Source organism: Camelus ferus, chromosome 10 (assembly GCF_009834535.1).
Source record: "Camelus ferus isolate YT-003-E chromosome 10, BCGSAC_Cfer_1.0, whole genome shotgun sequence".
NCBI classification, from domain to species: domain Eukaryota; kingdom Metazoa; phylum Chordata; class Mammalia; order Artiodactyla; family Camelidae; genus Camelus; species Camelus ferus.
The window spans coordinates 46,565,432-46,580,485 of record NC_045705.1 but is presented as its reverse complement, the minus strand read 5'-3'; the positions used below and the strand labels follow the sequence as shown (position 1 = coordinate 46,580,485).

The following is a 15,054-nucleotide window of genomic DNA, read 5'->3' as shown; positions in this document are numbered from 1 at the left end:
TCTCTGGTCTCCCAAATTCACCAGGTCCAGTTCCCCTTCTACCAACCCTTGTCCACTCTTCACTCAGCAGGCAGCCAGAATATTTTCAAAATGTAAAGCTGATCATGTCACTCCCCAATGAAAACCCTTTATCCCTGTTGCTCTAAAGAAAAGACAGTTCCTTTCAAAGGCCTATAGTCCTGTGAGTCTGGCCCCTGTGTCCTGTCCTTCCTCCTTTGCCCCACTCTCCCTCCCCCACTCACTGGGCTCCCTTCTGCCACAAGGCCTTTGTACAGGCTATTTCCTGTGCCTGGAATGTCCACTACATACCCCCAACTCCACTCCCCCTTACGTCAGATAACAGCTCAAGAGCCACCTCCTCAGGGAGGCCTTCTCTGCCCCCACCCCCACCCCACCATGTTGGCTCTCACAGCACCAGGCATGTCTCCTTTAGTCTCCTTTGCAGCACTTCTGTGGTTGACATCTACATCTGTATAGTGATTATTTGCTTAATACCTCTCCCCTTCAAAACTATGTAGGCTCCATGAGAGTAGGGACTATGTTTGGTTTTGTTCGCTGTTGTATCCCAAACCCTAAAATAGCAGCTGACATAGTTCAATAACTATTTGTTGACTGGTTGGATGGATGGATAGCTGGATAAGAGAGGAGAGAGGAGGGGCCAGGGCCATCGTAAGCTTTAGAGAGTGTTGCTGAATGAATAAATGGGCAGGCTAGGCAGAGCCTAGGAGATGACGCATGGGTGCACCTGAGTTTCCAACCTTCAGCCCAGAAAGGAATCTGTTCTAATGTAAGAAAAAGTGATTCAGTCAGGACTGGAAACACTCATCCTTCCTGTCCCCGGGCCTCTCTTCTAGAGGTGCTGGAGACTTGAACCGTTTCACCTGCTTCCAGAACTTGGCATGGCATAGCCAGGGAAGCCTACCTGGTCCAAACTCCTCTTTTCTAGTAAGGATCAGCAGGGCAGTGAGACTTCCGAAGTTCACACAGCACCCCTTGGGGGCAGTGCATTGATGGGGAAAACAGGGCTCAGACTACTGACAGCCTGGGTTCCATCCTGACTGTGCTATTTGCAGACTCCCCAACCCAGGCTCCTCGCCTGGGTAGGTAGGGGGGACCTCAGTCTCATCACCTGAACAGCTAACTGACCACATTCCCAAATCCCGGTTCAGTTTCCTCAGTGACCAGCCTGACCTGCACTCCAGGTCCATCACACACCCGCCCAAATGACTTTCCCTTTCCAGCTTCACCCATTCTTTATCTTGCTTTCAAAGGTCAGAGACCTGTCCTTCCATAGAGTTGAGAGTGTCACACTCCAGGCTGCTTTGAGAAAATAGGAAGAAATAAGTCCTTCTGTCTCTAAAATCTAGTGTCCTGTCTTTGTGGCCTCAATTGGCCATATGACCTTGGGCAAGGGCCTTTACCTCCATTTCACAAGAGGAAACTGAGGCAGAGAAGTTTAATACTTCCTGCAGTACAGGTTTGCTATAAGGTTCCAGTGAATCATGGAAACAAAAGGGTTTGCGACCCGTAACTCCCTGATCCTGAGTTAGAGGTGGTTAGTGCTCAGGGGTGATTTGCATAAATAATATCATTTTAGTTAGTGTAGAGCTTTGCTGTTTACCTTTGGATCATTGTGAATCTGTTAGCTTATAACTGTATCTGTGCAGGCTCTCAAAGAATGTGCCAGACCATCTAGGAGATGTATGTTCTTTTCCAATGATGGGATTTCAGTCGCTGCAACAAGTTAGCTAGAGATTTAGGGCAATGGGAGGGGCTCTGTCTAATGCCCCTCACAGGGTAGGGTACCTACCTAACCATTCTTCTTTCAAGAGTGCTGCTCCAGTATTTCAGCGAAAAGCCATGTTGGTGGGGTGTGAGTGCCGGTGCTGACGACCCAGGCTGAGAGGACCCCGGATCAGTCCAAAGTGCCCTGTCCCTGAACTAGAAGAGCAGATACTGGCAGAGCAGGACCGCCAGGGTGACATGGACTGTCCCACACCTCCAGCACTGGATGGTCTCTCTGTCCCAAGTCCCCCCTGCATTCCAGGCCCAGCACCATAGTGTCCCCATACAGGCAACGCAAAGGCAACCCAGAAGCTCCAACCTCCAGCCTGTTGGTCGGTGCCTGAGTGGAGAGGCGCGCAGCCCCAGCGCAGCCTCTCCCCCGTCAGATACCCAAGCCCGGCTCACCCTCAGGCACACTGGCTGCTGGAACCGGAGAGGACCGTCCCCTTGCAGAGACAGATGCTTTCTGTTTTTCCAACTTCTTCCTCCTCTTCCATCTCCTTCCCTCTCACCACAGCCCTGTGAAATAGAGCTCCGGGTGAGACCCAGTAGACACATGAGGAACTGCTACCCAACAGTAAAAACCAAACCTCTTTTGAGTGGTGATCTTCCTGTCCCTGGCGGAGTTAAAACAGAAACTGAACAGCCATCTGTAACGACCCCAACCCAAACCAAACCATAGGTCATGTGGACTCTATTTGTGGAGTAAATGAACTGCTTTTATAACTCTAAACCTCATAGTGACTTTTAAAATGAGTTAGGTTGAGCATAGAAAAAGAATATAACAAAACCCCTTGTACCTACCTCTTAGCTTATGAAATAAAACATTATAGACAGAGTTAAAACTCTCTGCCCAATCCTGCCACCTCCTTTCCCCTAGGGAGGTAACACTATCTTGATCTGGGGGCTTACCATTCCCAAACTACTGCTATACATGTCACTGTGTTTGCAGCAAAGATAATAGTATATGAAATAGTGTGATGGTAGGTGAGGCTGGGATGCTGGGAATAGCACTGGCTTAGAGCTGAAAGTACTGTTATCTTTAGCTTAAGAGATCTATGATTTCTACTCACAGGTAAGAAAATGAGAGAGAAACAATATAAAAAAGTGCTTAAATTCACTTAGACTCCTGGAGATTTAAAATTTTTATTTCTCTAATGAATATATTATCATACATTAGGAAGTAGCTAAAATGTTAACTGTTAATAATTTTTAAATTGATTTGTCCAGAAGAACAAGAACAAAGATAAAGGTCTTTGTTAATTTGCACTTCTCTTTAAAAAAAAAAAAACCTGAGACAATGGATAAGAGGCATAAAGGGACAGTGATACGAACACCAGGCATCCTAATGACCTTAGTTTGAGTTACCTTTTCTGAGCCTCAGTTTCCTCATCTTTAAAATGGGGGCAATTTTCTTAAATGAATTTATGCCAAACCTCCTCCCCAAGAAATGTGGAGTCAACTTTTTGGGAAGTTGAAAATCAAAAAAAATAACAAATGTGAGAAAACTTTTAAATTTTAAGAAGCTGCAGGTATGGGGTAGTGTCAGCATCCCCAGCAACAACAGCAATCAACGCCACCTAGTAGTGAAAAAGAGGAACTGCATCTGGATACAATTCTGTGCTGTCTGTATACTGTAGTGGGCATCACAATTCAGATCCTTACGAGGATTATCGACATGTGAGGAAACCCTCTAACATAAAAGACAAGCAAATAAAAAAGGAGCTCAGAGAAAACAATGTAGAGGCAGAAAAAGTTTAAGATTATCATTAATGTATTCAGAGATGAGAAGGTATTTCATCTGTGAAACAACAGGTTTCTGTAAGAAGAAAGTTCAGGGTACAAAGATGAGCTCTGAGCGGTGGTGAGCTAGATCTGGCTCATAAAAGCTCGCCAAGAGCCAACTGTTACATTTGCAGGAATTGTGCAAGCCAGTTAAGCACAAGGAGTTATTAAAAATTAAATTATATAAACTCAGGTAAATAAATTATTTCAAAACAAATTATATTCAAAACAAATACTCAAAGCTCTTCACTTCCTAATTATTTTATATAGTTTTGTTACTATCCATGATCTTGAAGTCACTTATGTTTGTTGTTTCTGTATGGGGGAAGTACTATGTAATGGTCTACTGCTAAGTGATACCATATTGGTAGCTTGAAATTGATCACAGAGGGAGTTTTTCTACCCCAGAAATAGGTAAACTACACAAATCAGAGTTGTCCCCTTCACTTCAGAGTTGTTAAAACATTTACCAACACACAACATGCAGACATATATACAACATATATATGTAAATACTATGTATATATACATACATACAAACACATACCAACATACATATAACAGCATTTACCAACATACCACTGGCTCTGAGATTAAAAATATAAAGGTAGAAATGGAAAAATTAGTAATAATTTTGGAAGATAAAGTTGAAATCTCTCGTAAAGTAGGAAAAGAGATGGACAATAGTTGGTAAAAGATGCAAAAATTAGAGGCTCAGTCCAAAAATCTGATGTGTAAATAACGAGTTCCAGAAAGATAACATAGAAAATAGTATGGAAGAAATATTAAAGGAATAATTCAAGAAAATTCCCCAGAACTGCAAGGCAATTTTGAAACTGAAATAGCTCACTAAGCACATTGCAGAACAAATGAAAACAGACAAAAATCAAGGTATTATTGCAAATCTCAGAACACTAAGCAATAAAGAGATGATCCTAAAAGCATCAGGTCAAGAAAAGGAAAAAGGAAAAAGAAAAAGAAAAAAGATTACAAACAAAAGAGTGGGAATCAGAATGACATCTGATTTCTCAACAGCAGTTTTTGTTTGTTTTTAGCTAAAAATAAGCAGTGATAAGTTTTTAGGAAAAATGATTTCCAACTAAGACTATTTCCATTCAAATTTTATCAATCCACAGTGGGAGCTGAAAAAGACTTTTCCCAAGATCTCGAAAGTTTTTTTCATCCCTTGTGTGCATTTATTTAACCAATATTTATTGAGAACCTACTATGTGCCAGACATTATTCTAAATACTAGGGATATAGCAGTGAACAAACGGGGCTTTCATATAATCGGAAAATAACACGTGAGGTGGTAATCAGGACTCTGAAGTGGGGGGATGGAGTGCTGGGGGGGAGGGAGCTCTTTTGGATAGGGCCTCACTGATTGAGGTCAGTTGAACCTTAGTGAAGGAGCAAGCCACACAGATATCTGGGGGAGAGCCTTCCAGGCACAGGAATGAACAAGGGCAATGACCAGCGAAGAGTACTTGTGAAACCAGGCCAGTATGACTGGGAAGCGTGGTAGGAGATGAACGCATAGGACAGATCACAGGGCCCTTTGTCCTGAATACTTTGCTTTTGTCCCCCTAGACCCACTATCCACCCTGCTCTGTTGCCTGGGAAGCTGATTATGGGCCATGCCAACAGGCTCTCTTGATGTCTGGCTTCCTATGACATTTAGCCAATGGGAGGCATCTGCAAAAATCAGAGGGCAGGTAGAGTCTTTCTGAGAGCCACAGCTTCTGCCAGGTGATGCTCAGCAGCTCTGAGTTCCCTTCGTTCTTCAGCTAGAGTGGGAATGCCTAATGCCTTCCCATGATTGCCAGCTCCAGGGAACCTCACATAGTTTGCCCGTGGCTTCCCTAAACCCCACTCACACCTTTGAAAAGAGTTCCTCTAGTAAACAGTCTCCAAATTCCTCAGTTTGAGTGTGACCCTCACCTGTTTTCCTGCCAGGATCCTAACACTCCCTTGTAGGGCAAGGTATGGATTATAAATTTTATTCTAAAGGAGACGGGAAACCACTGGAAGTTTTTGAGCACTTGGGACACCATGTGACTTAGATTTTAAAAGACCACTCTAGAGGGGGAGGGTAAAGCTCAGTGGTAGAGTGCATGCTTAGCATGTACGAGGTCCTGGGTTCAATCTCCAGTACCACTATTTAAAAAATAAAGTCTTAAAAAAAAAAAAGCACTCTAGATGCTGGATGTAGAAGATGTTGGTGGAGGTCAAAGAGAGAACAGTTAGGAAGGCTTTTACAATAGTAAGGGTAAGAGAAGGTGACTCAGACTAGGGTGTTTGTAGAAGAGGTGGTAAGTGGTCAAATCTGGGGATATATTGTAAAGATCGAGCCAAGAGGATTTGGTGACCAAGTGGATATGTGGTGTAAGAGGGAAAAAAGGCAAGGATGACGCAGGTTTTTGGTCCAAGGATGAATCAAGTTGCCATTTACTGAGATGGAGATGTCTTGGGACAGAGGTTTGGGCTGCAAAAATCAAGTTTAGTTCAGGATAAAGTCCAGGTGTATATCAGAGATCCGCTTGGGGATCTGAATAGGCAGATGCATATCTCAGACTGGAGTTCAGAGATCTGCCCTGGAGGTAGAAATTTTAGCATAATAACCTCAGATAGCATTTAAAGCCAGACTCAATGTTAGTATAAACAGAGAAGAAATGAGGTCCAAGGATTGAGCCCTTTCTTCGGGAGCTACTAGAGGATGTTTCACCGAAAGGAAGCAGTAAACAAAGAAAGAGGAAGACGTGATGTGGAAACGGGTACTCTGACACTGGAAGCAAAAAGAATTCTATACTGATGGCAAAAGGAGACCCCAGAACTATAGATCTCAAGAGTAACCTGTTTGAGTTGGAGCTAGAGGATAAGGGTCCTGGGAGGGGTATCACCACATAGTAAAAACAAAAGTAAAATTGATTGAACATATTGAGATTTGAACTATGGTTCAACATTTAGGGATGAACACATGAGACAGGAGCACAGAACACTGAGCAGATGGAAGAACAAAGTAATTACTAACATTTTATGTAAATGTATCTACTTACAGAAACGTTAAGTGTAGAATTACATATATTATATGTAAACATATAATTATGAGGATTCCAGGGGAAGAAGTATAAACTAAAATCAAGAAATCATAGTATAAGAATGTTACTTAGAGCAATTCCACTTCCAAGTATATATCCAAAAGGACTGGAAACAAGTACATGTACATGAATGTTTATAGCAGCACTATACAAAATAGCCAAAGGTAGACGTAATCTAAATATCCATCTGCTGATGAATATATAAAAGAATTATGGTATAAACATAAGGTGGGATATTAGCCATAAAAATGACATACAAACACATGCTACGTCAGTGAGCCCCAAAAGCATCATGCTAAGTGAAAGCCAAACATAAAAGGTCATACGTTGTATAATTCCATTTATATGATATATTCAGAATAGGTAAACCCATAGGAAAAGAAAGCAGACTGGTAGTTGCCAAGGGCTGGAGGGGAGAGGAGAATGAGGAGTAAATGCTTTGAGTAAGGGGTTTTATTTTGGGGTTATGAAAATGTTTTGGAACTAGATAGGAGTGGTTGTTGCACATTATGAATGTACTAAATGCCACTGAATTTTTCACTTTAAAGTGATGAATTTTATATGTAAATTTCACCTCAATTTAGGAAAAAAAAAAGTTATTTAGAAATAAGAAGGCATACTGTATGTCAGAAAAACAGCTGAGTACCCCTGAAACTAACATTGTTAATCAGCTACATGTCAATAAAAACAAAATTTAAAAACAACAAAAAAGAAGAAAAATAGTGGAGTTGAAGTGGTTGCCCTGGACTTTAGGCTGCAAAAGGAAAGGGACTATTTTTAGTCTTAAGTCTCATAAAATCAAATATATGCATAACTTCAATTAAAAAATAAGACAAACTCCTGCCATTTGAAGAAAGGACTATTTTTAAATGAAGAGAACAGTTGTTAAAGGAAACCTTCAAATCCTAGGAGCTCACATATGGGTAGATTTGGACAAATAATATGCATATGCTGATTCCAACTGTCAAAATAGATGTGACTAAGAAAAAGCATATGGGAGCTCTCGTTTGAAAAGGAAGAATGAATGTCTAAGTCTACAAGACAGATGAAGACCATACTATATTTAACAGAAGGGAGAACCCCCCCCCCAAATAACTTAATTAATGATCCATTTAAAAAAGAAAAATATCATTAAGGAAAAACATCAGGGACAGTGTCCAGAATTCTTAGACTTACACAGCAAAAAGACCATAAGATCAAAGGACAAAGAATAAGCTGGGGAAAATATTTGTAACACATGATAAAGGGTTAATAACAGTGTTCTGAAAGAGAAACTGGAATAGGGTCCCCATAGGCAATTCACAAAAAGTAAATGTACGATATTCATTAGCCATCAAAGAGGTAAAGGAGAATATCAGTTTCTTAAAGATGTAAACAAAAACAATTTTAAGAGGATGTAAAGAAATGACACTCATGCACTTTTTGAGTACGTATCAGTACACTGAGTTCTGCAAAACAGCACAAAATGTAAAATATACATACCAAAGATCCTGTTTCTGGAAATTTATCTCAAGACAACAGGACAAATTAGAGTACATAACATCTTCTATGAAATACCCAAAACCAGGACGTAACAAGTGAAGACTATGGAATGACAGTCATAATACCCATGTGCAAAAAGCGCCTGTGATTACATTAACAGGAAGTGGTCTGGAGGGATGGTCACTGAAGGGATTGTTAAAATTTTCTCTGAATGATTTAACTACTGCCACATATTAAGAACCTCATGTGATCCTCACAGTAATTTAGAGATTGAGATCAGACCCCCTAAACCACACAGCCTTTTAAGTAGCAGGGCTGTTTCCGAAAACCAAGTTTGAATCCTCTGCCCACACTCAAAAGGACTGCAGGTGGTTTTTACATTTCCTTATTGTTTAAAACCAAGTATATTGCTTAATGCATTAAAAAACCTCCCAACATGTAGTCACATTTAGTATTTGCAGTAATTCTTTTGGTTTGATGGCAAGAATTATAAAGATGTAAATACTTCTTGTAATTAAAACCTAGAGATGCTTTGAAACATCTAATCTACTACTACTGACCAGTTTTGGGTCCAGAACCATCAATACCCATTTGCCTAGCTTAACTGGGGTTTTCAAAGCATCATGCTGTTGTTACGTTCTTTTACTTGTTCACCACTCTTGGAGATGTTTGCCTTATTACAGTAAGTTTATTATTTGGTTCATGACGGTTAGCCACTTTTACGACATGAACACAAAAGCACAGGGATCAGGAATTCACATCTAACACTAGGTAAGAATTGGGTAAAATACTGAAACTGGCTTATTCCATTCCTGTTACCCCAAAACTGTTTGTGAGCCCATCAGGAGGTGGGGATGAACCAGTTTACGTACCCATCAGAGCACAGAGAGCAGCATACCCCGCACAGAGCAAATATGTGAAGTGTCCTAAAGAACAAGGTGTCTGTTACCCCCAGAGCCTGGCACCCCACAGGACATCAATGCTAGTTGTTAAGACTGGGTTTCTTGAATACACGGGACTTTGCCTTAGAGTGATTTCAAACACAACTTTGATTTTACTGCTTTGGGTAAAGCTTAAGTAAAAAGCTTACTATTAAATATATCCAAGTGATAAACACTTAGAAAATAAGGTAGTATATATGTATGGCCTGCTTAACTTTTTCTGAATTCTAGAGTATGGCTCTGCAAACCAGCTAGACCTGATCTTCTCATTTACTGGTCTTCAACCTTAAACTCACTCCAGTTGTCCAAGGCTGCCTCTTTCAACAGGATACCCATATACCTCATTAGTTAGGTTTTAAGAATTAAATGGAATATTCTGACAACACTGAGGTACATAAATTTTATTCTAACCCACCCAAAAGTTGCAAGGCTCAGGGACCTGAGCTCATCTTAGGTAGGTCTTCCTGCTCCCTCTGCTCCAACTGTGCTTGCTTATCGTTCCTTGAATCCCTTCTTCCTCATCTTTTAAACTTTAAACTTCACCTGCAAGACTGGGACTGCCCCTGATGTCTGTCCATACTAAACATGCCCAGCCCCCCAGAGAAACCTACATGTATGTCTAACATTATACTATGGATAACAACTATCACAGATCTACCTCAAATACATCTAAGTGTATCAAAATTACTCAGAAACATTTCTGCCATAACATCAGAACAGTAAGTCACTACTTCCTAATTTCTTCCAGTACCCACCACCCACCGTGTATACAGCAACTGCTCATAAAGGTTATCAACTGCTCACCTAGTTGAGCAGTGAAGAGGTATTATCTTATTGCTCCCTGTGATACCACACAATTCTAATTCTGCTAAAACACTTCCAAATCAAAAAAGAAAACACAAACCAGACAATTTTGTAAGGGAAAGAAACACAAAACATGCTTCTACTTAAACAATGATTTTATTGCTTGAGTACACACAAATTTATGCAACCAGGGCAGAAGCTGTGGATGACTCACTGAAAAGAAAAAGAGGGGAGAGGAGAAGAGCTGGATTAATAAAAGTCCTCCATATTCATTCAGATGCTCTCAAAATAGAGCCGTTTCCTAACAGCTAAAATAACCCCCAAATATATAAAATGCACCTGAGCTCCTGAATCAGTTCACTGTGCCCAAGCACAATGAATAAAGATGCTCACTCAGACATCCAAGGAAGAACTAGCGAACATAAAGAAAAACCTTTTTGGTGGAAACTGTGAATGTCCAGAAATTAATCATCACAGTGAGCAATCTATGCAAAAATTAAGGTAACATACACACCTGGGAGCAGAGGTAAGTGAAACTTTACTATCTAAAAGGGAGTCAAATAGCTTGTGTTCTACATCAGTAGTCTACCAAATACCAAACTATGTCCTTTGCTCATCTTCGTAAATAGTTTCAAAAGAACACAGCCACACCCATGTGTTGATGTATCCTCTATGGCTGTATTCTTGCTATGAGAATTGACCACAAATCCTCAGCCTAAAACTTTTACTGTCAGGCCTTTTTATTACTATATTAATATCTGGCCAACTCTTGTCATTAACAAAAACAGGTTGATACTTACTATTTCCAATTGGGGGGAAGGACTCGTTTGGTCTTGTAATAGCGAGCCAACCTATGAATACGGCTCTCAATCAGAATCAGACGGAATTTAGCATCTTTATCCTAAAAGTAAAAGTTGATAGAATTCAGGAAAACTACTCAAAACTAAACATTATTTCAACCAAGGAATGAACAGAATCATAGGCTAAGATTCATGTGGCCAGATTAAGTTCATAAGGCTCCAGAAGACTTAACAGGAATGACAGAAAATGCAAATAAACACCTCAATATTTTCAGCCAACTGAATACTCTGCGCCTAGGGAGCCAAAGCTCCCCCTACAAATCTCTCCTGGTAGAATTTTTATTTCAAAGCCAACTGCAGTGTGACCTGTTTGCACACTAAGCCACCTTAGAGAATTCAAATCAGATGCACTGTATTTTACTGAAATGAGTTAGCACAAGCAGTTCTATTCTCTTACCTTCCTGTTTCTCTCAAGATGCTTCCGAACAGCAACAGCCTTCTTAATTAAATGATAAAGATCCTCAGGAAGATCAGGAGCAAGTCCTCTGGACTTAAGAATCCTCAAGATTTTATTGCCTGTCACAAAACGTACTTGTGCAACACCATGTGAATCTCTCAGGATCACACCTGAAAAGGGAATAAAATAATTTCCCAAACCAAACACACAAACTGGCAAGTATCATGTCAAGCATGAGATCAAGTCACTTTCCGTGTTTCTTACCTGTCAAAACAGGGCTTACTTTCATACATCACAAACAGGAAAGTGAGAAAGCACACCAAGCTCACTCAGACATCCAAGGAAGGTTAACCCAACACCAAGGAAAAAACCCTTCTGGTGGAAACTGCGAATGTTGGAAAACCATCATCATAGTGAGCTTGCTGAACTACAGGCTACCAAGGGAATCAATGGTATTCTTCGTAATAGCACCATCTCACCACCTAACAATCTATTACATGTTCCCTGTTGTGTATGATACCTCCACCATCTTGTGAGCAAGTGTGATGAGCACTCTGAGTAGCCAATCTGATTTGGGGCTAGTTGTATAGCTGCAATGTGCCTCAGTTTCCTCAACTTAAGACAGGGAAAACTACTAGCATTTACTGAAAGTATTTTAAGTCTGGCTATCAGAATTAAACGAGGACAGTACAGGTAAAGTGCATAAAATCATGCACCCAGAGCAGGCAGTGCCTAGCCCAAAGTGAACGCTGATTAGATTTTGGCGAGCATTTTAATCATTTTACCGTCTCCCTAGTAAGAACTTGAGTTCAGCAGATGAAGGCTAGACCTCGGTCATCATCAACAGTAACGACAGGAAAATGGGCAGAAAATTTTCAGGCCACTTGAGACACATTTACTGTCAGTCTATTTCAGCAAGTTATGCAAGGGCAGGCGGAAAGCGCTACATTAGACAAAAACACTCACCAATTTGTGAGGGAGTCAGGCCTTTCTTGGCCAGTTTGTAGATCTGCTCCTTCACGTCATCAGACGTCAATTTCAGCCACTGTTTATGGAAAAGAAATTCGCCTCAGAAAGAGAAACTGGGGATGGTACCGAAGCATAGCGATCCCCTCCGAGTCAAAACCGCGCTCCTCGTGCACACGTGGTCTCCATCCCCACGCCGCTTCTCCGGAACGACGAATGGCACCCCCTCCCGACCTCTCCTCGGTCCCCCCATGTTACTTACGGTCGGTACGCTGCGGCGGTAGGGCAGAGCTGACTGGGACAGGCCCTTCCTGGGGAGAGAAGCAGTCTGGGGGTGAGGAGGCGGCCCATGCCACAGCAGCCCAGAACTTCACCCCCTCGACCCGTTGTCCACACCGCCTCCTTTGTCTCCACCCCCGGATCCAGCCCTGTAACCCGCTCAGAAACCTGGGCTCACCCGGGAGCGTGCATGCGACCCATGATGGCGACGGTCCGGCAGCGAAAAAGAGAACGAGGCTGGGAACGCCGCAGGAAGCTACCCTCCGCGCAGGAAGTGACGCAACACGCCGCTACTTCCTCGTCCGCAGGAGGCGGAGCTGAGCTACGTATTTCCGGCGTCGGCGTAACTACATAGCCCGAAATGCATTTCAACGTGGACTACATATCCCGGCATGCATTGGTCTTTGAGGCGGCTACACGCCGGAGCGGGAAAAAGAGCCCTCCTCCCCACGCGTCTGTTCACTTGCAAGACAAGCTGACTGCAGTGAGGTTGTGCAAATTCGGATCCCGGACTAGGAGTGCGCAGAGCAGATATGACTGCACGGGTTGGTGGATTTGGTCCCCGCCTTATGGAAGGCCACTATCTGCGCGCTCTTGCCGCCTAGCGAATTTGGGCTCCTGACGTTCATACCTACACAGTTGCTGATTCACTAGCGCCAGGCCATGTCTCGGCACTGAAGACCTCAGAGTCTGTCCCTGCTTTTGAAATATTTGCAGGTACAATAAATACTAAGGTGATAAGTGCTTCACTGGAAGTAATGGTAGTGGCTACTGCCTTGCCTAGCAATACCATTTCTTATCTTTCAAGGGAGGGATCATTGACTACGGAGACTAACCTGCGGAGGGACTTGAACTAGGCCCTGGCGGACCTCTACCCTATACCCAGCCCTCCACTTGAGACCTCGTCACTCTCCTCTACATTGGGCTGTGGGGCGTTGCCTGGGGCGCTAGTTTCGGCCGGGAGAAGTGTTGGGCAATGGAGCCGCATCCGGAGTGAGAGAGTTGGTGAACATGGAAGAACCTTGGGAACACGATGGCAAAGGCCGGAGCTGGATGTAGGGAGGTGAAGGGAAGTGGGGCGGATGAAGGGGAAAATGAGGCATTTGAAGTTGTTGGCACAAGGAAACTGCCACTGAAACTCTTTTAAGACTCAGTGCTGTTACACAGGAATGCGTTGAAAAAATGGGCAAATGAAGGAGCTTGTTCAAATACTGCGTGACATCGGGGAGGAGGAAGGTCAGAGAAATTACTGTCTACAGGTTTAAAGTAATTGGTTAGATTTTAAAGAAACCTTAAGCATTGAAGCATTCATCACCACTCTTTCCATGTCACTACTTGATGAGTAATTTTCCCCAAAGCATTAGGAATTTCATTCAAATTGAGTAATCTTTTTTTTTTCTCTAGCAAAGATACATTCTTATCATTAGCTAAATTTACATCTTTAGCCCAGATATGGGGTAGGTATCTCACTTTAACATGGCTCCAATTCCCAATCTCCACCCCTACCTACCTACTCCAGATCCTTTATCAATTAAACACTACCCATTTACTCAAACCATAAACCTTGAGTCTCAATGTTTCCTCATCTTATTCCGTTTAAGAGTCATCTCAGCTCTATCACAAAAATATATCACGAATACATTCACTTGTTTCCGCTGCTACCCCTAATCCAAGCCACCATCATCTCTCACCTGGGGAACTCTGGTATCCATGCAATTTGTGCTTTTACTCATGTGCCCACCCCAAACACATGTAACCTATTCTCCACCCAGTTGTCAGAGTGATCTAAGAAAACTTAAATCAGATTATTATTCCCCTGAATAAATCTCTACCATACTTTCTCAGTGCATTTAGAGTAAAATCCAAACCCCTGACCTCTTACCAAAATCCCCTTGGTTCTAAACGCTCCAGCCACATTTCTTTCTTAACCTCCAAGGTAACAAGCGTGTTCCTTTCCTCTTCCTGTTACCACTCCCTGAAGTGCTCTTCTCCAAGATTTTCTCAGATCTGGCTTTCAGATCCTGGCCTCTATGTCATTTCAGAGAGGACTTCCCTGAGGAAGACTAAAGGAGATCTTCTCCCTCCCAACACAGTATCTTACTGATTATCCTCATAGGGTATCTTTATTTTTATCATTATCTTTTTCTTTTGTAGTTTGTGCTTTTTGTACATACTTAAACTGTCTAATCCTAGGTTTCAAAGATATACACCTATGTTTTCTTCTAAGAGTTTTATAATTTTAGTAATGTTTAGGTCTTGGGTCCATTTTGAATTAATTTTTGTATATGCTGCAAGTGTCCTACTTCATTCTTTTGCACATGGTTATCTTATTCTCCCAGCACCACTAGTTGAAAAAAACTATTCTTTCTTCACTGATCTTGGCAGTCTTGTGTTTTTCCTTCTTGGTCATGATTGAAACAAACAAAAATAACCAAACAGTTGTTCTAGAAGTGACAAATACAATAACCAAAATAAATGCTCAATGGAGAGGTTAAACAGTTGAAGAAAGACGTAGTCAACTGGAAAAGAAGTCATAATAAATTATTGAAAACTGAAGAAAGTTACTGATCCATACATTTAAGGTCCCAAGTAGAAAAAATGATATCTACACCTAGGCACATCCTAATTAACATAGCTCAAACAAGATTAACCTTAAG

At 41.8% G+C, this 15,054-nt stretch overlaps 1 protein-coding gene and 2 non-coding genes across 3 annotated transcripts; all 3 read right to left on the bottom strand.

Moving 5' to 3' along the window:
- Window positions 1-10,032: 10,032 nt before the first annotated feature.
- Window positions 10,033-12,687, bottom strand: RPS13 (ribosomal protein S13). Its single transcript, XM_006195139.3, has 6 exons — window positions 12,576-12,687; window positions 12,381-12,429; window positions 12,119-12,197; window positions 11,153-11,322; window positions 10,696-10,796; window positions 10,033-10,108 (listed from the first exon to the last, which is right to left on the bottom strand). The coding sequence occupies exons 1-6, from the start codon at window positions 12,596-12,598 to the stop codon at window positions 10,075-10,077; spliced, it is 456 nt and encodes a 151-aa protein (XP_006195201.1). The 5' UTR covers window positions 12,599-12,687; the 3' UTR covers window positions 10,033-10,074.
- Window positions 10,285-10,375, bottom strand: LOC116666729. The gene has a single exon (XR_004323628.1). It is a non-coding gene; the product is annotated as a small nucleolar RNA SNORD14 (small nucleolar RNA).
- Window positions 11,478-11,569, bottom strand: LOC116666730. Its single transcript, XR_004323629.1, has one exon. It is a non-coding gene; the product is annotated as a small nucleolar RNA SNORD14 (small nucleolar RNA).
- Window positions 12,688-15,054: the final 2,367 nt, after the last annotated feature.